The sequence below is a fragment of the Amphiura filiformis genome, chromosome 16 (assembly GCF_039555335.1).
Source record: "Amphiura filiformis chromosome 16, Afil_fr2py, whole genome shotgun sequence".
NCBI lineage: Eukaryota > Metazoa > Echinodermata > Ophiuroidea > Amphilepidida > Amphiuridae > Amphiura > Amphiura filiformis.
Genome location: NC_092643.1, coordinates 16,706,604 through 16,731,680, shown reverse-complemented (window position 1 = coordinate 16,731,680; position 25,077 = coordinate 16,706,604). Strand labels below are relative to the sequence as shown.

The following is a 25,077-nucleotide window of genomic DNA, read 5'->3' as shown; positions in this document are numbered from 1 at the left end:
ACTCGTATTCGTGTCGTAAAAACGTTATTCCCGAACGTTAATGTAACGTCATTATGACGCTGTTTCGACGTCAAGTTGTGAACGTTGAAACAACGTCACTGTGACGTTATATCAACGTCCGAAAATCACAACACGAATACGAGTTCACAAATTAACGTAATTACGACGTCCGTAGATTACGTTGTATCGGGATCAGACCATGACATTTACACGGCGTTGTAATAACGTACTTTATACGTCGAAAAAACGTCATAAATTTGCGTACAAACGACGTCCGTAGATGACGTTGTATCTGGGTCAGTTCATGGCTTTTAAACCACGTTTTAACCACGTGCTTTATACGTCGAGACAACGTGATTATGACATTATATTAACATCCGGCAACAATGATGCTCAATCCCAAAAAGGGAGAGCGTATAAAAATTAGAAGTTTAGATCTTCAGGAATAGAAGTCGTTACTTTGAGTTTCACGCCTAAAAGTGATCGTCAAACGACACGATGAGAAAATTTTGGCTGGACAACAATCTCCTTGCCGAATGGAAGAATTTACATTCCATGGTGTCAATATCTAAACTATTTTTAGATACGTATTTGTGTAACGTTTTCTGAACGTATTATTCAAACGTTGTCACCAGGTCTGGTCAAACATGGCATCAACGTCGAAACAACGTCATTACAACGTCATAATGATGTTATATCAACGTCCAAAAATCAACGTCGAAAATAACGTTTTCACTACACGAATACGAGTTCACAGATTTACGTATTTACAACGTAAATGACAACCTAAGTCCAACGTCAGCGAATGGCGTGAAAACGTAATGTGTTAGCTGGGTAAGGCCTGGGGTATGGGCAAACTTAAAGTACAGGTAACTGGAGAGGGGAGGCAACGAGTTACCCCAAATCACACCGGCAGGTAGTGACTTGGCTGCCGAGTGCGAATATGTATATATTTTGGAAGGTTCATGTTTGCTTTAAATTTTGGGATGTTTGTCCAAAATTTGATATTTTGGTGATATTTCAAAAAGCGACAAGCCAAAGACAAATCTTTGGGCACATACTTTGTTATTGTTATTACAGTTCTTTTCCACAAACCTCCGTTACCATTGGCTTTGGTGATTCACTAATATTATACATTTTGTGACTGCAATTTTTCATTTTCATTGCGTTTTAAGCTTACCATGAAATTAACGCTGATATCTGGAAAATTAATTTCTCCTTTTAGAATTTCATTCTGATCGTCGGCTTTTGCAGGCAACAGAATGCAGATTGTACGATGAATCATATAGCGATGGAGTGAAAGAGGGAGGGGTGAAAAGAGGGAAGCGGGGATCGAGAGGGGGAGCAGAGCAAGACAAAAAGGAAAAAATGAAGGAGGAGGGAGATGGAGAAGAGAGAGAGAGAGAGAGAGAAGGCGTGATAAAGTGTAGGAATAAGAGTAAAGAAATGGAAAAAAGGATATAAAATGCAATGATAATTATTACAAAAACTAAATACATAACAGCACTAGGCAGCCATTCGATGAAGGCAAAGTTTTTATGCATAACGTAATTAAAATGCCCAGTCAGATGTTTTTCACACCTGCCAAACTAAGTCACCCAATTTTGAATTTACGTTGATTGTACACTCTCATGAATATTGATTGGCAACATTTTCCAATATGTCAGCGCTCAAATCGGACACAACAGAAGAATAGAAGCTTCAGTCCATTGAATTCAACCATGACAATGTTAACAAGTTAATATTAATCATAGAAAATCTATAGAAACGGCGACACAACAATGATTACGCTAGTTATCACAATTCTTTTTTTTTTCAGTTTACTTCCTCCTACACATGTATTATTATACTACATGCCGGGATCAAAATTTGTATAAAATGTCAAAATAGTAGAGTATTGTTATAAGTACACGGTGACAAAGCGAATCACCCAACTGTTACTAGAAATACACTACTCACATAAATTAAAGGCTCTGACAATCCTGATATTACATTTTTTCTGTTCTATTCTCAGGGTGCTAACAAAGTGTTTTTTCAGGGTGTCATGTTACAACATTACTTGGTAGTGTAAATGTTCTATTGCCTATTAACATTACTGTGTGAATTGATTTAAATGGTAAATGCTATATTTTTGGAAAATGCTAATAAATCATCTGGTGTCTATTTCCCCGGGGGGGTACTCAGTACAAATGACCATACGGGGACGTGCCGCAAACATGGGTAGCATTTTCAGCCTTCTGGTATATCAAAGACCCCTTTTTCAAAGCCTATTTTGGTATATGAATGGGTCCTTTTTTGAAAATTTTCTCAATTTTTTCGGAAAATGTTCCCAAAATTTTGGGAAAATTTGTACAAATTTTGGGTAAATTCGGCCGAAAATTTTGACTTTTGGTATATCAATGGGATCAATTTTCTTGAAAAATTGGTATATTTATGGGTCTACTTCCAAAATCTCAGCGGCACGTCCCTACCAAAACCAAACTTGAGTACCCCCGGGTCTATTTCACTAGTAAAGTTACGAATACTAGACGTAACTTACGAAGGGTTCCTGCAGTAAATCCCTATTACTTACGAAGGTACCGTTCATTAGTAAGTTTAGTGAAATGGAACTTACGACTCGTCGTACGTTACGAACGATTTTGAGACGAAGCATCGTAAAGTTTAGTGAAACATACTGCAGTTACTGCCCGTTTTCCTATACACAATACACAGTGCTCTTACCATTGACGCGTAACCTCTACAAATAGCGTATATTAGAAGTATGGGTAATTGCCTAGTTAACGTCGCTGTGTGAAAAATAACCGGCCAATATTAAAAGTACTCTTCTAAAATTCTAGAAAATATAGTTTTGTAACATGTCCTAAATTTTTAGCTAATTTAGGTGTTTGAAAATATTCGTACTTTGGTGTTTTAGGAAGGATATGTAAACGACAGATAACACCAAAAAATATGAAGAAATTATTTCCAAACCATGTTATGGCCCACAGCCATTATGTTTCTCATTTTCAAGAATGTGGTTAACAATATGCACAGTATTGTCTCATTTCGTGAACAAAGGCCACACAGTAATTGTTACCTTGCGTTTGCTTTATAATCGTTCACCCAACTGAAACTATAATACCAGCTCATTGCTCAAAAAAGACACATGTGTGTGTGGATTTAACCAGAGAAGATCTGATGTAACATAGTTGAGCTGTTTTCAAGGAGTGTTATCTTAGTTTAATAGCTTTTAATGGGATTTAAGTCCTTCAAAGGTCGTGGCGAATTCTACTGTAGACATGATTGCATCATGATGGACCCTGGTCCTTTAATTTCTTTGAGCAGTGTAGTTGACTTATTGTTGACATTAAACCATGAAGTATAAATGAACCCCACGCCAAAAGACAGTAGATCAGGTAGCTGCTCTTAGTCATTCTTGCCTTACCAATGTTGCCAAGTGAAGGAGGGGGTGTCCTTAAAAGTTGTTAATTTTTGCTCGCAATAGTGGCGTCAACAACAAAAACGTTTGACTGTACCAATGTGGTGGGAAAGGGGCCTACAATTGAGCTGAGTGTGTGATTGGAATTAGAATTCTAAATACGGCTAGGCTAGAAACTGTGTGGTGTATAGCCATTTAAAATGCCGCTATAACACGTCTTTGGAGGTATGAAGCAGCTTTGGGACCTGTAGCACCTTTCAAAACCAAAGGAAAATTACATTAAGTGAAAATTCAACCAAATCTTACACAAAATAATGCAAATGTCATTTCGATTGGACTATTAACCAAAGCAACATGGATTCCAATATCAGTACAGCAATATTTAGTCTGTTTGCATTAATTGCAATAGCAGTTGCAAGTGAAAGAAAGTCGGTGGTTTTCGATCCATTTCTCTTAAAATCTAATGATGCAGAAGCTGCAGGGAATGAGGAACATTTGAGGTACAAAAGGGCCGATGTTAGACGGATCCGACATCTTTATAATGAATCAAGAGTCATACCATTTACTGATGCAGAAAAGCAAGCTATTCTTGATAAACATTTAGAGTTAAGAAGCTCTGTGAATCCGGAAGCTAGTAACATGGAGTATATGGTAAGGTGTTTGGGGTGGGGGTGTGTCTGTGTGGGGGTATGGGGTGGGGGTATTGTGTGTGTTAATATTTGTTTGTTAGTGTGTTACAGTTTATGTCTTTGAGACCTACTGAGACAGTGATGGAAAGCAAAACAGTAGACAACATCAAATTGGTCTTAATAACTCCCTGCCACCACAGCAGGTCATGATACTTAATGTCACTTACAACAAGGTACAGATCATCAACATCATTAATTGTCAACAACTTTTTTATCGTGTGAAAGTAAGGACATAGGCAACGGAGATAACCTAAAGGTCCGTTCATACTACCACCACATTTGCGATGCGTTGCTTTGCGATGCCGATATATCGACTACTTTTGCCGCAACTCAACGCAACTCGTCGCATTTCCAAGTTAAAATGTATTTAACTTTATTGCGATATTGCAATGCAGTAGTTTGTAGTACGATACAGTGCGGCAACGCACCATATCGCAAAGCAACGCATCGCAAATGCGCGGTAGTATGAACGGATCTTAAGTCACCTTCAATTCGCAGATGACATAGTCATAACCACACAAAATGCTAACTATCTAAGATAAATGGTGATCTTAACCAGAGAAGTAAGACAAAAGTCATATTTCAGCCAGTTCGCACCAGTTGGTCATGGTAGGAAAGACAGAAATAGAAAAGGTGGACCAATATGTCATGTATGTGTACTTCGGACAACTAATTTACATGACTCACAATCACATGGATGAGGTAGAAATGGAGTACTAGGGCTAGTTGATGTAATCTCAACGACATCATGAGAGAAAATATGCCAACTACCCGCTATGACCTATGAAGCTAAAAACATGGTCACTTACTAAAACTGAAAACTGCACAGTATAGGAAAGATGCATGCTGGGCTTTACCAAAAGGGACTGCAGTTGCATGGATCAGAAGCCAAACAAAAGTTTTTACAGATATAATCCGCACAACTTGAAGATGAAGAAATGGCATTGGGTTGGCTATCTTGCAAAATCAACAGATAACAGATGGACAAAGAATGTTACAGAATGGAAGCCTTGACTGGGCTCATGTGGATGGCAAAACCAAATGACAGGAACCTGGGGAGTCAACTTAGGGAGGTTGCGCCTTGCAGTGGGCTGAATTGACCTTTTTCCCTCTATCCCACAATGCACTATTCCAGGGGGTATGACGTAGTTCATCAACCCATAGATCGTGTGCATCCGATGGTCTTTGCCAGGCCCATGCTATTATTTTGTCTTAATATGGGCATACTGATTCCATATATGCGGATTATCGTAAAGGCCATCGATGTTACTAATTATGCAATTATTGAATACACGAGTGATGCAGTTACGGAGCGATGCAGAACATCTGTGTAAGAGATTTTGATTACGTCTTATTTTCATCTCCGAAAAAAAAAGTGAAACGGACGCCGACAAAATATCACTGCGTGTCCCGTCATTAGTTTTTCACCATTAGGTCTATAAAATGTATACAAAGTTAGGTTTCAATAGCAGGAAACTTTTTTTGGCGACGACACCATGTCCATAAGGCATAGAAATGTTGTTTTTTGCCCCCGAAAGGTATTAGTGATCGCGCGCCATTATCGTGGTGATCGGGGATTCCTTTTTTGTGATGAAGGCACCAGCCGCAATGTCCGTATTCCAGAATGTAATGAACATAACTCTGTACTCCCCCGGGGAGATGATGTATTTTGCAACACTCATACCCCCCTGGAATAGTGCATGACGGGAAAGAGGGAAAAAGGTCTATACGACTGATGATGATAATGATGATGATGCTGATGAAAGATCTTCAGGAAGCAAACACTGCAGCACATTAACTTGTTGTGACAGGATCTTCATTCGTCCTACAAGAAGTCAATTTGGGTATTGTGATCAAGCGTACTGATATAAAAGCAAACCATGAAGAAGTCGATGCTATTATTCCCTAGCAAGTTGTTTTTGTCATTGCCAACCATTGGTATTGAGAATATGAAGGTCATATGTGATGACATTTTACTAAGAGGGACAGAAAAACAGTTGCATGGATCAGAAGCCAAATAGAATAGAAGTTACAGATATTATCCGCACATTAAAGATGAAGAAATGGCATTGGGTTGGCTATCTTGCAAGATCATCAGATAACAGATGGACAAAGAATGTTACAGAATGGGAGCCTTGGCTGGGCTCATGTGGATGGCAAAAGCAAATGACAGGAATTTTTGGTGTCAACTTGGGGGAAGGATGTGCCCTGCAGTGAGCTGAATCCGGATGATGATGATTTCTTTACAGGAGGCTAAACCCCTCCCCTTCACCCCTCCTCTGCCATCTAACGTAAGAGTGAAATATCAAATATTCAAACCTTTCTAGGGCCGTCACTATAGGGGATTGGGTGTTGGAGTGGTAGTGTGACAATGCTAGAATATTGATCACGATTGCACCTTTTACTCCGATTAGCTCGAAATAGGTGGGACTCTTTTCTTTATTTTATCTTTAATATACATGAATTTTAAGACTTTTATTAAATAGATTAACATTTTACAGCCAGTCATATAATACATTAAGTAATTAACACACAGGAAACAAGGAAACACTTTGAATCTCTATTGTTAGTTTTTTTATGTGACCAGGAATGATGTGAACGCCATTTGGAGAGGGTCGTCCTCACTCATCTTAAGCAGATTTTATTTAACTCGCCGTTCCAGATCTCACGGGCTGCATATTTTCATTTTAAAAGTACCATATTAAAGGCATTTCCAGATGATTTTCTGAAGTAAATATAATTTAATTTTCTACCTATTTGTCTGAATTAATTTTGTAATTTAATAATGCAAATTAATCTATATTTTTGCATGTTTGCTTAGGTCCATAATCCTTGACCCAAATCTTATGGTTATGAATTTTGAAACTTTTGATGCCAGACTGCAAAAATTGGAAGAGGAAGTAATTCCATAATTTCATTACTAAATTTATTAGTCATAAGCCTACATACCTGTAATGAACTTAATTCTTAGCTATACAACTTATTCACCATGTTCACGGGCCATTGAATCTTTGACAAAATACAAAGGAAATTATTCGTGTTTCTTCTCATGAAGCAATTATATATCCATAGAAACTTTTGAAAAAAATTGTATACATATAAATCCTGTGATATAAATCATTCGCTGTCGACAATTGGCATATTATTTATCATATTATTATCATTATATTGCAGTGAAATAAGAAATTTGCCTGTTCTGGGCCATAGTCTGTTCGTGTAGAACATTTTGACATTGAAATAATTAGGAAAAATTGCGATTACATCGCAACGTGCACTCGTACGTTAAGGTTTAACACTATTTTCAAGTGTTGCGATTTGGTAGTTCAGAGCATCTTCCGAATGGTAATCAGCTTTGGCAAAAATCGCATTGCTCATTTCATAGCGAGTGTGTAGAAGAAATCAAATATCACAGATATACTTTTGTAGGTCCTGTGGTTCTCGAGTTATGTTGTAGGAGGGCTGAAACGCCTGCAACACTTATATACATAACTCATTAACAACGATAAATCAAGTAAGGTTTGAAAGTATATGGTTTGTAGAATGAACTTTGACGAAACATCAAAGTGTTATTTTTCAATAATATATTGATTTACATAATGAAAATCTTTGGGCTGCTTCAACCAACAGTACCTTGTCTACCATTAAGACTCCTCTTACCATGCACTTTCGCGTTTTAATGATAGTAGTTTTCCTTAAAAATGTCTCGCGGGCCGTACAACATTTGCTTGGGGACGGCATGTGGCCCGCGGGCCGTACGTTGCCCACATCTGATCTGTGTTACAGGTAAATTTGTATTCTTTATATTTCTCATGAGTATCTCTTGCAATCCAGTGACATTAGGAAAGCAAGCCCGAGCTGTCTTAATACTTGTACCCACTCACTGCATAACCTTGCATTTTATGTTGAGTACAACATTGATGTTATTTAAGTTTTAATTTATTTGTAGATTATTATTTCTAGTCCAGTAAAACAGTCGTTGTCAAACGTTAAGACTACCACTCCTTTTCTACACTATATTGTTGTTGTGACGATCTTTCTGTTTACCACTGAAGCTGGTTGCTCAGCAACGCGGTTGCCAGTTCTTTTTCCAAGAAGATTGTCAACAACCTGACTGAGATTGTATTGCCCCTCGTCTCTGTTCATGGTGATGTCTTGCTCCCTGATCACTATCGCGTCATTTATCCACTTAAAAAATCTATCTTTGCCTACTACCTTAGCTTCTTCCCAGCCTAAGACAATGACATCATCACCATACCTGCTTAGTTGTGGGATATACTTTTACGACGGGAATTCATAACAACTAGTGGGTTTTTAGCGGGTTCGCCGTCGGACAAGTTTAGAACTGTCAAGCTTTCGTCAGGCGTAGCTCTGACTTCTTCAGGACAAAGTACCTAAGAATGAGACATGTAGACCGCCCCTTGCCTACTGATGGCTCTGAAAAGAGCCGTTCACTGAGAACTGCCCCTTGTCAACAGAAAACAAGCAGATACCTGCTTAGATAGCTGATATATTATTATTTACATGTGATGGTAGCCATTTTGGCGGCCATCTTGGATATTTCGAAATGCCCAAGGGTGCTGAGATGACACCCGTCCGTTTCTGAATCAGTAGGTCTTGATGATATAGAAAGAACAAAAAACATTGTGCGGACGCTACTTTTGGGATTTTAGATTTTGGCACCAGACTTAACAAGTACACTAGGTGATCATGATTATAAATTGGAACTCTGGTTTACTTGATTCCCTCAGATATGGAATGATGATTTAGCCACCCTTGCCGAGTTATGGACCTCCGTATGTTACTGGGGTCATGGGTTTACAGATCACTTGGACATCATCTTAAATTTCCCTTCGATCGGTCAGAATCTATGGCTAGGTGGCCACAAATCAGACGGGGTCTTTCCAGTGGAAGCGTGGTATTATGATGAAATGGACAGTTATGACTACGATGCGATTCAGTGTACAGGACCATATCCATGTGGCCACTACACACAGGTACGTAGGTGACGGAGCGGACACAATTCCCAAGGAAAAAAGTAAAAAGTCGGCCCGCTGAATGTCTCCCAAAATGTTTTTCTCCCATCATTAAGGGGTGGGGTATGAACGTTTGGACAGTATTTATTGTGGGACATTGGAGCACTTCAGACATATCGAATTGCATTCTGAATACGAAGAATGTCCTTCTGATATCAAATAATTTTGATTTTTGAAATTCGCAATTTAATACACATTTTATGGCAAATCATTAAAATTGATATTTTTGATATTTAACAGTACTTGAAGTAAACTTTAGAAATCTGATGATTTATACTTAAAGTGTATGTAGGTGGGATGAAAAACCGACGATCAATTGAAAATTTTGACCTTTCGTATTGAAGATATGGATTTTTTTTCCCAAAACAAAAAAAAAAATTAGGTCTTTTGGGGAAAAAAATCCATATCTTCAATATGAAAGGTCAAAATTTTCAATTGACCGTCGGCTTTTCCTCCCTGCTACATACACTTTAAGAATATAACATTAGATTTATATAATTTACTTCGAGGACTGTTATATATCAAAAATTTGATAAATATCAAATTTTTATAATTTGTCATAAAATTTGTATTATATTGTGATTTTCAAAAAATGAAAATTATTTGATATCAGAAAGACATGCTTCGTATTCAGAATGCAATTCGATAGGTCTGAGGTGCTCTCATGTCCCAAAAAATACTGTCGAAACGCAATAAACGCTCATTTTAGATCCCTTAACAAGTCAACAAATAATGATTTTAATAATCACCTTAAAATACAGATGTGCTTTCATAAGTGATAGGCCCCATAGGTAGAACATCAAAAATATTCCAAAACACTAACTTAATTTCAGCAATATATATGTGTATATGGTGTATGTATAATATCTTTATAAAGTATCCATGTAGTGTAAGATATTTCAGTTCGCATGAACTTACATCGTGCCATGATGCAGTCATGTCTACAGTAGAATTCATCTCGACCTTTGCAGGACTTAAACCCCATTAAAAGCTATTAAACCAAGATAACACTCATTGAAGCAGCTCAACTGATTAAATCAGATCTTCTCTGGTTGTGTACAAGTGTCTGTTTTCAATGTGCGACATCGCAATAAAGCTGGTATTACAGCTTCAGTTGGGTAACCGATTATAAAGGAAACGAAAGGAAACAATGGTATGTGTACCATTGTTCACGAAATGACACAAAGAACTGCTTTTTGTTAACCAGCATTCTTCAAAATGAGCAACATAATGATTGTTGACTTAACACAGTTTGGAAATAATTTCTTCATATTTTTGGTGTTATCTGTCGTTTACATATCCTTCCTAAAACACAAAAGTACGACCTCTCCAAACATCTAAATTAGCTAAAAATTTAGGACATGTTACAAAACTTTATTTTCTAGAACCTATTTAGAATAATTTAAATGTAGCTTTTACCGGTTTTTTTTGTGGCATCCTTCAGAAGTGAGCGGTCCGATACCAATATTTTCGGTCAAATCTCCATTCAATTAACACGGGGAGTTGGCTAGCTATGCCTTGCCCTCACTCATATTTTACAAAAGTACGACCATTTCTGAACATCTAACCTAGCTGTAATTTTAGGTCATGTTAGAGAAATATATTTGCTAGAAGTTTTGGAGAATAAATAAAATATTGGCTGGTTATTTTTCACACAGTGATGTTAACTAGGCAAGTGTCCATTCTCCCAACATACATCATTTGTTGAGGTCACACGTCAATGGTGAGAGCACTGTGTATTGTGTATAGGAAAACGGACAGTAACTGCAGTATGCAAATCATGTTAAAGTTTGTCATATGGAGGCATTTCAACAGTACCCTCATTTAGTGGGAAAATGTCATTGAACTTTGCAAAAAAAAAATTGCTCAAACTTGTTCAAAACCCACACCATCGTGATCCAAAAGTATACGTTGACCAATCTATGGCTATTTTATATTATATACCTCATATATAGATTCCTGTCATCTGATTGGTTGAAAGTGCAGTCATTGAATTAACTATGCCCGCAAAATGAACTATGGACCGGTCCATGGAAATGAACTATGGACCGGTAACGTGCGTCACGATAAAACTGCGCGTTTTTCCCAGCGTAAAATGTATTACGCACGCGTTAATGTTTTCACGCGCTATAATTACGCATAAATCGCAGATTGTAATCTGTGTGCCGTTCGTTTGAAACTATTAAGGGTTTTCCGTCGTCACCCGATTCGACTCGACTATTGCGCCTGTTTTCAACACGTGCGTACTCCGCGTCGTGCTCGGCGTTGCGTTGCAGACATCGCAGAGAACGATGCGTGTTGTGCGTGTCAATGCTATTTTTGCGCACCGGCGATAACCAGGGCCACAAAATAAAGAAAACAATGTTTGCTGAGAGCAAGAAAAATGGCCGCTTAAATATAACATGTATAGGCCTAGGCCAACAAACCAAATTTTGCCATCGTGCTTCCACTGATAACGGACCTGGACCCCTCCCCCAAAGTAGCCTTACGACAGTAGGGTCCAATAGATGGTATGAAGTTATAGGCCTACCCAACAAACACAGAATCAAGTTTTTTTAAACTTTAGGCCTAAACGAGTGTTGGATAAATTGGTTAATTCATTTTAATAATATTTTGGCCTAAATGTTGGGTAACCACTACCGGTATATTATAGGCCTATTATTAAAAGTTATACGTTTGTAGAACGTTTCATAATGAAACGCACCACACGGGAAGTTTATAATCCAACATTTAAATCTTTAAAGCATTTTGTGTTATTGGGTAAAGACCTAGGCCTATTACGTGCACTGAATTCATAATGCATGCAATATAGACAACACCATCAAAACTATTCAATTTCAAAAAAATGTGTCATACATTTACAAAAATAATATAATAGCCTAATAGGCTAAACGTTTTTTCTACAGCTATAGGCAACCCAGTGTTTAACTTTGCTTTAATTGAACTGCTATGTGATATGAATCCACCTCGAGATAATTCCGTATTAGTTTTTGTGACCAAAAAAGTTTTCTCTCGGTAAACGGCACTAAGCATGCTAAGTAGCCCTATGCCTATAATAATTGTAGGCCTATTATAGTCAAACACTTCCGGCCATGGTGTCAAACGCTTCGCTTAAGCATGTTTAATAAATCCTCTTTTTGGTCGATCGAGTCGGGTGAACATGCTGAAAGCTGAAAATTCCTCACTTTGTGTAACTTGATAACTCTTTGGTGCAATATCTTTGCCGTTTGCAGAATGGTGTATACCAGCGCGTTGGTACGCACCAAAATATCCATGTACGCAATTAACTACGCATGGTGTCGCAGAAAAAATGCATTTTTGACCTGTTTTGGTCAATTTACGCGAAAACAAGGTCCGGTACCCCCATTTTTTTTGCGCGATTTACAGAGCTTTTATTTTTCATAACATATATAAAATTTAAAAAATTTTATCGATACAATTTTTTTCTACAACGCAAAAGGTTGTCTATTTTGAGAAAATTGCTGATTTTGCCATTGAAGTGTACAGAGATTTTTGGAAATGTACACCTCTTTTAAAACGGCTGTAGCTCAAAAGTGAGGTCCGGCACCCCCTGTTTTTTTTACTGATTTATTATCTACACATATTAATGTACAAAATATGTCAATTTAAAAAAATTTGATCGAATGGTTTAGTTACGACGGTAAACCCTTAATTTCTCTTCCCCAAAATCAATGCTTTTAACCAAACAGATGACAAGAATCTTAAGATTTGGTATATAAAACAAATATTGACTGCTTTTTATTCGGGGCATTGTTAAAATTATAGGCCCGCGGTGATCTCAAAACCATGACTATGCCCCTCGGCTACGCCACTACACACAGGTACGTAGGTGACGGAGCGGACACAATTCCCAAGGAAAAAAGTAAAAAGTCGGCCCGCTGAATGTCTCCCAAAATGTTTTTCTCCCATCATTAAGGGGTGGGGTATGAACGTTTGGACAGTATTTATTGTGGGACATTGGAGCACTTCAGACATATCGAATTGCATTCTGAATACGAAGAATGTCCTTCTGATATCAAATAATTTTGATTTTTGAAATTCGCAATTTAATACACATTTTATGGCAAATCATTAAAATTGATATTTTTGATATTTAACAGTACTTGAAGTAAACTTTAGAAATCTGATGATTTATACTTAAAGTGTATGTAGGTGGGATGAAAAACCGACGATCAATTGAAAATTTTGACCTTTCGTATTGAAGATATGGATTTTTTTCCCAAAACACCAAAAAAATTAGGTCTTTGGGGAAAAAATCCATATCTTCAATATGAAAGGTCAAAATTTTCAATTGACCGTCGGCTTTTCCTCCCTGCTACATACACTTTAAGAATATAACATTAGATTTATATAATTTACTTCGAGGACTGTTATATATCAAAAATTTGATAAATATCAAATTTTTATAATTTGTCATAAAATTTGTATTATATTGTGATTTTCAAAAAATGAAAATTATTTGATATCAGAAAGACATGCTTCGTATTCAGAATGCAATTCGATAGGTCTGAGGTGCTCTCATGTCCCACAAAAAATACTGTCGAAACGCAATAAACGCTCATTTTAGATCCCTTAACAAGTCAACAAATAATGATTTTAATAATCACCTTAAAATACAGATGTGCTTTCATAAGTGATAGGCCCCATAGGTAGAACATCAAAAATATTCCAAAACACTAACTTAATTTCAGCAATATATATGTGTATATGGTGTATGTATAATATCTTTATAAAGTATCCATGTAGTGTAAGATATTTCAGTTCGCATGAACTTACATCGTGCCATGATGCAGTCATGTCTACAGTAGAATTCATCTCGACCTTTGCAGGACTTAAACCCCATTAAAAGCTATTAAACCAAGATAACACTCATTGAAGCAGCTCAACTGATTAAATCAGATCTTCTCTGGTTGTGTACAAGTGTCTGTTTTCAATGTGCGACATCGCAATAAAGCTGGTATTACAGCTTCAGTTGGGTAACCGATTATAAAGGAAACGAAAGGAAACAATGGTATGTGTACCATTGTTCACGAAATGACACAAAGAACTGCTTTTTGTTAACCAGCATTCTTCAAAATGAGCAACATAATGATTGTTGACTTAACACAGTTTGGAAATAATTTCTTCATATTTTTGGTGTTATCTGTCGTTTACATATCCTTCCTAAAACACAAAAGTACGACCCTCTCCAAACATCTAAATTAGCTAAAAATTTAGGACATGTTACAAAACTTTATTTTCTAGAACCTATTTAGAATAATTTAAATGTAGCTTTTACCGGGTTTTTTTTTGTGGCATCCTTCAGAGTGAGCCGTCCGATACCGAGATTTACGGTCAAATCCCCATTCAATTACCACGGGGAGTTGGCTAGCTATGCCTTGCCCCTCACTCATATTTTACAAAAGTACGACCATTTCTGAACATCTAACCTAGCTGTAATTTTAGGTCATGTTAGAGAAATATATTTGCTAGAAGTTTTGGAGAATAAATAAAATATTGGCTGGTTATTTTTCACACAGTGATGTTAACTAGGCAAGTGTCCATTCTCCCAACATACATCATTTGTTGAGGTCACACGTCAATGGTGAGAGCACTGTGTATTGTGTATAGGAAAACGGACAGTAACTGCAGTATGCAAATCATGTTAAAGTTTGTCATATGGAGGCATTTCAACAGTACCCTCATTTAGTGGGAAAATGTCATTGAACTTTGCAAAAAAAAATTGCTCAAACTTGTTCAAAACCCACACCATCGTGATCCAAAAGTATACGTTGACCAATCTATGGCTATTTTATATTATATACCTCATATATAGATTCCTGTCATCTGATTGGTTGAAAGTGCAGTCATTGAATTAACTATGCCCGCAAAATGAACTATGGACCGGTCCATGGAAATGAACTATGGACCGGTAACGTGCGTCACGATAAAACTGCGCGTTTTTCCCAGCGTAAAATGTATTACGCACGCGTTAATGTTTTCACGCGCTATAATTACGCATAAATCGCAGATTGTAATCTGTGTGCCGTTCGTTTGAAACTATTAAGGGTTTTCCGTCGTCACCCGATTCGACTCGACTATTGCGCCTCTTTTCAACACGTGCGTACTCCGCGTCGTGCTCGGCGTTGCGTTGCAGACATCGCAGAGAACGATGCGTGTTGTGCGTGTCAATGCTATTTTTGCGCACCGGCGATAACCAGGGCCACAAAATAAAGAAAACAATGTTTGCTGAGAGCAAGAAAAATGGCCGCTTAAATATAACATGTATAGGCCTAGGCCAACAAACCAAATTTTGCCATCGTGCTTCCACTGATAACGGACCTGGACCCCTCCCCCAAAGTAGCCTTACGACAGTAGGGTCCAATAGATGGTATGAAGTTATAGGCCTACCCAACAAACACAGAATCAAGTTTTTTTAAACTTTAGGCCTAAACGAGTGTTGGATAAATTGGTTAATTCATTTTAATAATATTTTGGCCTAAATGTTGGGTAACCACTACCGGTATATTATAGGCCTATTATTAAAAGTTATACGTTTGTAGAACGTTTCATAATGAAACGCACCACACGGGAAGTTTATAATCCAACATTTAAATCTTTAAAGCATTTTGTGTTATTGGGTAAAGACCTAGGCCTATTACGTGCACTGAATTCATAATGCATGCAATATAGACAACACCATCAAAACTATTCAATTTCAAAAAAATGTGTCATACATTTACAAAAATAATATAATAGCCTAATAGGCTAAACGTTTTTTCTACAGCTATAGGCAACCCAGTGTTTAACTTTGCTTTAATTGAACTGCTATGTGATATGAATCCACCTCGAGATAATTCCGTATTAGTTTTTGTGACCAAAAAAGTTTTCTCTCGGTAAACGGCACTAAGCATGCTAAGTAGCCCTATGCCTATAATAATTGTAGGCCTATTATAGTCAAACACTTCCGGCCATGGTGTCAAACGCTTCGCTTAAGCATGTTTAATAAATCCTCTTTTTGGTCGATCGAGTCGGGTGAACATGCTGAAAGCTGAAAATTCCTCACTTTGTGTAACTTGATAACTCTTTGGTGCAATATCTTTGCCGTTTGCAGAATGGTGTATACCAGCGCGTTGGTACGCACCAAAATATCCATGTACGCAATTAACTACGCATGGTGTCGCAGAAAAAATGCATTTTTGACCTGTTTTGGTCAATTTACGCGAAAACAAGGTCCGGTACCCCCCATTTTTTTTTGCGCGATTTACAGAGCTTTTTATTTTTCATAACATATATAAAATTTAAAAAATTTTATCGATACAATTTTTTTCTACAACGCAAAAGGTTGTCTATTTTGAGAAAATTGCTGATTTTGCCATTGAAGTGTACAGGGATTTTTGGAAATGTACACCTCTTTTAAAACGGCTGTAGCTCAAAAGTGAGGTCCGGCACCCCCTGTTTTTTTTACTGATTTATTATCTACACATATTAATGTACAAAATATGTCAATTTAAAAAAATTTGATCGAATGGTTTAGTTACGACGGTAAACCCTTAATTTCTCTTCCCCAAAATCAATGCTTTTAACCAAACAGATGACAAGAATCTTAAGATTTGGTATATAAAACAAATATTGACTGCTTTTTATTCGGGGCATTGTTAAAATTATAGGCCCGCGGTGATCTCAAAACCATGACTATGCCCCTCGGCTACGCCTCGGGGCATAGTCATGGTTTTGAGATCACCTTAGGCCTATAATTTTAACCATGCCCCTCATAGCAGTCAATATTTGTATACTGTATATGGAGTAATGGGCAAAAGAGTATAATATTATGACGTCATAAGTCTAATTTTGCCCACGCAGGTGGCGAAAATGAAATTTGCTCTGATTTTGATGAAAATTATCTCAAATTATTATTATTATAACACAACAATTATCAAGGTCAAATGGGATGCATTGAACTCATGGGTATGCCCTGTTGTCCTATTTGGATGTCTTACCAAGGTAACGAAACATCCTACATAGCGCAAACTATAATGTTTTCTGATTTATCATTGAAAAACAATAATTTGAGACCATTTTAAATAAAAATGGAGCAATTTTCATTTTCTGTAGAGCCGAATAGACATATGACATCACAATTTACACATAACTCCATAATTATACGTCGTAGATATGTCAAACTATATTTTTCTGAATCCTTATGACTAGAGGAACACATACGTATTTTAACCAAATCTGAGCACAAATTGCTCTGTGTAAAAATTCCACGACCTTTTCTTACCAAATACAGGCGCAGGTGAAATGCCTCTTAGCTGGTGAATGGTATACAAATATTGACTGCTATGAGGGGCATGGTTAAAATTATAGGCCCAAGGTGATCTCAAAACCATGACTATGCCCCGAGGCGTAGCCGAGGGGCATAGTCATGGTTTTGAGATCACCGCGGGCGTATGATTTTAATCATGCCCCGAATAAAAAGCAGTCAATTTTGTTTTATATACCAAATCTTAAGATTCTTGTCATCTGTTTGGTTAAAAGCATCGATTTTGGGAAGAGAAATTAATAGTTTCAATGCGAACGGCACACAGATTACAATCTGCGATTTTTGCGTATTTATAGCGCGTGAAAACATTAACGCGTGCGTAATATCATTTACGCTGGGAAAAACGCGCAGTTTGATCGTGACGCACGTGACCGGTCCATAGTTCATTTCCATGGACCGGTCCATAGTTCATTTTGCGGGCATAGTTAATTCAATGACTGCACTTTCAACCAATCAGATGACAGGAATCTATATATGAGGTATATAATCCACAGGTGTTGGCCCTGATCATTTATTCGTATATCCGCCATTTTGGATTTTTTGCCATTTTGTGCATTTCGAAACCAAGGACCAATTTTTTCCTTCATTTTTTAAAGTCCCCAATTAATCTGTATGCAATTGAATATATGAATACAAAAGCCACCTAAGTCCATACTTCGGCCAAATTGAGTTAAGCATGGGAAATTGTTGCTATACATAGGCCTGTCATATGTATGAAAGAACAACTCAAATTCATTCTCTGTGTCTATTAAGCATGTGAAAAATAGCATGTATGAAAGAATCACCCAATTCCATGATTTGAGTCTTGTAACACATTGATTGAAATCCAGTATGTATAAAAGTCCACTTGTAACACATTCATTGCTAGAGAGTGACTTTTGAACAAAAAAATGGGTTTAATAAAGGAAAGTGTGTGGTTTACATTACATGGCAGAATGCTTATCAACATTATACATACCTGTGTGCTTTCTTTTGTATTATCTTACTAGTGGTAATCTCATTCTCACATTGTTGTCTTTGTATATGATTCACAAAACCACCTAAGTCCAAAATTTAAAATGAACCTCACGAAGTCCCTGAAATGCTAATCGTCATACCTAATACAGGTTAATCCACTCATTTGCACGTAAAACTTACCATATTGACCAGGTAAATCTAACTGAAGGAATTAAAATGATACACAGGTTTTTCTCTCAAAATCACTTCCTATGGACTTAGGTGGCTTTTGTATTCATGTATTCAATTACCTATCATGTGAGACATGTTAATGGCTTGGCTTCGATTCAGTTTTCTTCTTCTCACAATTTTCACTTTACGGCCGCCATCTTGGATTTTGAGCTGAATTTTCATAAATTTTCAAGTTTTACCGGATTTTTAAGCCAAAGGCGATTTTTTTCTTCAAATTTTGAAGTCGCCAAGTAATCCTTGCACAATTATCGTTCATATAGTACATGCAAATTGGTTGGCTTCGACTTAGTTATCTTTTTTTGAACTTTTTTGAACAAGTGATCGAGCGGTCTATGTACATCAACCCCTGTGAATCAGCACTATAAGTACTATATTTCTGCACAAAACGGAAAATTTAACATGCTTTGCGCGATGGTTACGGGATAATGCTCCGGGTTTTGTGGGTACGTTTCACAAAATACTTTTACGTTGTCATGATTCACTGATTCGTACTAGAGAATGAAGGGCCAGCTTTTTTTGAATAAGATAACGCAAAGCATTTTTTTTTTCGACTTAATACAAGACATTATTTTGTTTTGTTTATAATAATAAAGGTCTTTATCTTAAGTTTGACTGTTACACTCAAGATGTTTGTTGGTTTTCTATAATAATAAAGGTCGTATGGGGGACTTCTAAGGAACTCGGATGTGGTAGAGCGTATTGTATGAATACCATAGATCTAGATGGAAATCCTGTTGGGAGAAACTCGGACGTTTATATGGTTGCCTGTCACTATTCACCAGCGTAAGCTAAATCAATGCCTTTTTGAAGCCATAATTATTTATATCGTAAATAAATTCTATTACTAAAATACATTTTTTCATCAACATAACACCATATTTTGCCGTGATATACTTAACATTTTGGATCCACCTCATAACTAAATCGGCGAGTCTAAGAGTCAGCGCACGGTTTGGTGCAGGCGCACTACGGCGCAGCACTATGATGGTAAAAACTATCACACGGAGAGGCTGATGGTAAAAGTGATAATGGTAATCAACCAATGAACTATTTGGAATTTATGTATGAGTGATATAATAATTTATATATCTATTGTAGTGGCAATTACCGAGGGGTACGACCTTACATTAACGGAACCAGTTGTTCTGAATGTCCATCAGACTCACCCGTATGTTGCAACAAAATGTGTGGTAAGATTTCAAATGATGGGTGTCATTATTCCGATATCCAAGGGGTTAAGGTGCGGGTGCAACGCAACCTCCTAATCGACAATATTAATAGATTGTGAAGAGAAAGAGGTAGACATTGAAGATTGTGGTTAGCAAAATACAAAATAAAACAAATGGATGAAATATTGAAATATTTTGTAAATTTTCTCTCCCCTATTTCGAGTTTATTCTCATGAGCTCCAGAATTGCCATTATAGTCCAATCAAAGTGAGTTTTGACTCACCACTAATTGCAACAGAATTTTTTTCACTCCTATGAATGTCAGAGATGTCCCCTGATCAGCATTAAAAAAGTATACTAAAATATACTTGGTGGAAAGGTTGTTTTTGGCGGGAAAAGGTCATACAGGGGTCAAATTTCAAAATCGCTCCAATCATTTTATTCCTCTAGTCATAAGGATTCAGAAAAAATATAGTTTGCCATACATGTGATGTACGGTTGTTGAGTTATAACCGAAAATGTCAAAGGTCAAATGTTGGGTTCAACAGAGGTCAAAAAACTAAAGTTGTCTGATTTTAACCAAAATGGTCTCAAATTGTTCGGCTTGCAAACATAATTTATTTAAAGAATATTTGCACTGTTTAGGTTGTTTAATTACATGCGTAACATCGAAAACTGGGTCGGGGTCAATAGAGTTCAATAGTCAATGACCTCTATTACCCTGCTAGGAAACGAAGCATCAAAGATATGGCAAACTATTCTTATTTTGGAGTGTTTTTAAAGGACGAACACATTAAGACCATTTTTAAGGAGATCGGAGCATTTTTTCGAAGTTGACCCACGTGGAGACCAAAATTTGACCTTTGACCTTTTTGCTTATAATTTGAGATGGTACATCACAGACATGACAAACTATACTTTTTCTGAATCCTTAAGACTAGAGGAATGCTTTGGTATAGTTTTTTAAAAAGATTAAAGCAATTTTGAAATTTGAACCCTGTATGACCTTTTCCCGCCAAAAACTACCTTTCCACCAAGTATATGTTAGTATATTTTTGGTATGATGTTCAGGGGACATCTCTAAAATGTATAAAAGTGAAAAAAAAATCTGTTGCAATTTGTTTAGATTGACTGGACTATTAGTCACAAAGCAATAATACATTGTCGAAATAAGTAAAAGTAGCACAAAATGGATTTTTTTGGATTCCATATAAAATGACATTATCTCACCGACAACAACATCAAACTGGATGTAAATAAACAAGTTGGAGGGTACTAGTAAATATCGAACCTCTTACACTCTCATGTTCAAGAAGATAAACAAAACCTCTATCGTTTGTTCCAGCTTCCACGCTACCGTGTCCAGACATTATAAGAAGGGTCGACTCGGGACAGATATCTACCCAAGTGACGTATTCAGTATGTGGTACACCTACCATCATCTACAACCCGCCTTCTGGTAGCACCTTTAACGCTGGAGCTACCCAGATAGTGTCAGTAACAGGTGCTGACGCTAATGGTGTCCAAATCACATGCGCATTTTCTGTTCAAGTTCTAGCTGTTGGTAAGTTCAATGTTAAATACCGGTATTTTACTGTATTAATGCTTTAATTCATTTCAAACAATGAACACTTGAATTTTGAACTGGTGCTTTATTTCAAGGTGGACATCATGATCATGACTGTCTGCACCCTATTTGCTGAATTTTACTTTTCCGTGTTTTGTTTTTAATCTTAAAGGCACGAAGTTATAGTTAAATTGTTAATTTTCATACCCTAAAAATGTACTCTGATGACAAAGCATACCTTTTTTTCTTATCCTTTATTTTCCTTAAAAGTTGTAACACTAAACATGCACGTATGCCGCCAGGAGGGGTATACTTTGTTCTAATTTGTTGTGGTTTTGGACATCGTATATTGCCTGACGTTGATATCGTACATTGTCTGACGCTAAAAAAACTACCATGTTTCTTTTAAAATCAGCTTTAGATGTTTAGCTCGAAATACAGTAACCGCGGATTCTGAATATAAACAGATGGTGATATTTTAACGTGACTTCTATAAACCTAGTTACCTGTTTCGATCAAATTCAACAAACTTTCATTTTACGAATTATCAAGCATTCAGAAGGCCGTACTCACTCTGAAAAATACTTTTCTCCACAGGTATAGTCTGCCCAATTATCCGCAATCCCAGTTCATCCAGCCAAGTCTCATTCGACAATCCTACTCTGTCCAATTTTGAAAACCCTGACAGTGTTACCGTGACCTACTCTTACGGAGGCCAAACGCAACAGATTGCAGCTTCTCAGCAGACGCATACTCTGGACAGCTTTAATTTTGCGACTGGCAATAACACCATTTCTGTCTCTGCGTCAGATGGCGCAAATACTGCGGTGTGTTCATTTACATACACAAGAGGTTAGTGTACGACAACAGGTTAGAAATGCACTAAATATTTATGCGGATTTTTTTCCTCCAAGGAAACGTTTTTTTCCAAACGAGTTCATATTTAAACAATGGCTATTTTATTATTCAAATAAATGTTATACATTATACTTTATACATAAAGATGAATTTTTAGTTCCCGAGGGAACAACAACAAGCTACTTGTAATTTGGTGGGCCAATTTAGTGGATGTAAAGAACTTACGCTTCATGTTACTGATTTAGGGCAGAATACATGCACGTCTTGTTGGACCTTTCAAATAAATGGTGACAGATCTGTCTCCAAAAATCTTCGCAGGGATAATTTGCTCAACTGTCCTACATGTTGTCCTAGGTCCTATAAAAACACCTGAATTTTGCTAAATAGTGAGTTTACTGACGCCGAATGTCTCAAACGTCGCGCTACCATTCTCTACGCTCATAACCCGTAACAAACAACAAGAAGATATTGGGTTAAGACACATAAAGCAATATTTGAGCACAGAAAACTTGTACAATTATTGTGACACTCCACTTGTCTTTTCCCTTCTTTATTGCGAGATAAGAACTGTATGTAAAATTAAATCTGAGTCAGCAACTTCCTTTGCTCCCGCAAGTCCGAAGAACAAATTTAGCATGTGTTCCTGTTATTTTATGATAATGCAAAATTTTAATCATATCTTTTCAATTTAACAATTCAAATAAAACCATCACTTTCAACCCTGTCTCTGTTAAGGCACCAACCGCAGACCCAACTTGATTTTTGATCTTCACGTATGCCTTATTAGACAGGATACGGTTGCATTTCCATAGGCGTACAATCTCCCAGTGTTTTATCCACTCTTATATTTTTTCCATAATAACTGAGAATCCTACAGATGGTTCAGAGTCTACTAGCACATCTTTTCCACCAAGTACATCCACCATGTCCAAAACTACTACAGGTATGTTCAAATGAAACCATCACTTTCACCGCTGTCCCCAGGGCCGTCGCTAGACCATTTTCTCAGGGGGGGGGGGTGTCGAGAAATAAATTTTCCTGGTATGGCCTGATTTACCTTTTGCTGGCACCTGCGCAACATGCCACCCCTGGCTCCTCGGATAGAAGACACCCCTCCCCCACAACTGTAACACAAATTTCCACTCCCCGGAATTTCTTTACCGGGAAAACAATGAACGAAAATTTGATGAATTTTGATAAAATTCAAAGGGAGATGTACCGGCGACACCGAGCCAGGGGGAAAAATTTCCAAATTGTCCCGCTGACCTGCTACTAAAAGAACATTGCTGGGACTAATGCGCGCGAAGCGCGCGAAAAATTGCAATTTCAATGCTAAAATGAACGCAACGATGACAATTGTGTCCTAAAATCTGATGCATAGACTTTTACAATTTTGGTTAATTAAGTCCCGGTAGTTTGACCCAGCTCATGAGCTTTATGCTTAACTTATTAGACCTGTATGCCCTACTAGTAGCGCTCATATTTATAATTTACATAATAGAAAGGATGGATTATTATACCTGCATTTTTGAGACTTCGTGATTGTGTTCAAGTTTGAGATGAAAAAAGTAGGAATTTCCAATGGGGCGTCTTGCAGATCTTCTAACAATTGGGTTTGCTAAAATAAATCCGCGGGAAGCGCGCGGCAATTTGCTATTTTAATACTAAATATACCAAAATCGGCTGAATTTTGGGTCTAAAATAGACCAAAAGGAAGATGCAAATCGTTAATTTTGTCACAACGTTTCTGTACAATGAGCAGGGTAGGGGACTGACTTGCCACCCTGCCCTATATGGCCAATGGTGTAGATTTCTTTTTAACATGGGGTGGGGTTGGAAAATATTTCTTGAAGTGAATTCAGCATCTTTTGGTGACAATGTCAGTCTATGGTACAAATGTGCGTGAAGCGCGTGAAAAAATTAGCATTTTTATAAGCTAAACTGGTGAAGAATGGTACAAAAGTGGAATAAATTCGCGCGAAGCGCCCAAAAATAGGCACTGTTTAGGGTTATATGGCAAAATATGATTTTGATTTAGTCAGAAACCCATATACAGGTGTCGGTGTCAACATATCGGGGGTGATTGTATGGACCATCCCCCTTTCATTATTTTGGGGAATTTATCCCCCACCCCCCTGGGATCTACGCCTATGCCCATGGCTAATCTCCATTGGAGCTGAAGAAGGGTCAGGTGTGGAGGGGTATTGGGATGCGCATATAATTCTGTCGACTGATCTTACAAAATCATTCGTTTATTGGCCACATCACCTCAACGTGCCAGGCCAACATCATTGTATGCCTCATATACCGGCCCAATACACTAGTGGAAGTTTTGGATGAGAAAACGGACATTTTGATGACAAACGGCCAAAATGGTGAGATTTTAAATTTTCTCATTCTTTTGGATGAGAAACTTCCTGGTGTGTGTGTCAATCATTATTGTCTTATTAAACTTGGTGAGAATTGCTAATCCCCGCTGAGCTCAAAATAAACATTATTATTTTCTCATCTAAAAGAATGAGAAAATTAAATTATCATCATTTTGGCCGTTTCTCATCATAATGTCCGTTTTCTCATCCAAAACTTTCACTAGTGATAGTTACGTCAAAGTTTGAATTAGAACGTTTACGCCAAGATGTGTCATTATCATAGAGCAGTGATTGTTTAGCATGAAGAATTATATCAATGCAATGTCCTGTCGGGAAATGTTGACATAAGACGAAGCAAATTTGATGGCATTGAGCATTAATTCCTTAGAAATTGATGGATAAAAATCGCATATGTCAAACACGATGAATGATTTGGGTTTCTCATCGATAGCATTAAACC

At 37.2% G+C, this 25,077-nt stretch overlaps 1 protein-coding gene across 1 annotated transcript in view; it reads left to right on the top strand.

The window, feature by feature from the left end:
• Window positions 1-3,731: 3,731 nt before the first annotated feature.
• Window positions 3,732-25,077, top strand: part of LOC140172456 (uncharacterized) — a 48,605-nt gene continuing 27,259 nt past the window's right edge. Inside the window, exons 1-7 of the mRNA XM_072195602.1 lie at window positions 3,732-4,069; window positions 8,856-9,101; window positions 19,310-19,437; window positions 19,753-19,844; window positions 21,169-21,387; window positions 21,988-22,242; window positions 23,126-23,191. Coding sequence (XP_072051703.1) covers window positions 3,773-4,069; window positions 8,856-9,101; window positions 19,310-19,437; window positions 19,753-19,844; window positions 21,169-21,387; window positions 21,988-22,242; window positions 23,126-23,191 — 1,303 coding nt within the window. The 5' untranslated portion in view covers window positions 3,732-3,772. The remainder of the gene's footprint in view (window positions 4,070-8,855; window positions 9,102-19,309; window positions 19,438-19,752; window positions 19,845-21,168; window positions 21,388-21,987; window positions 22,243-23,125; window positions 23,192-25,077) is intronic.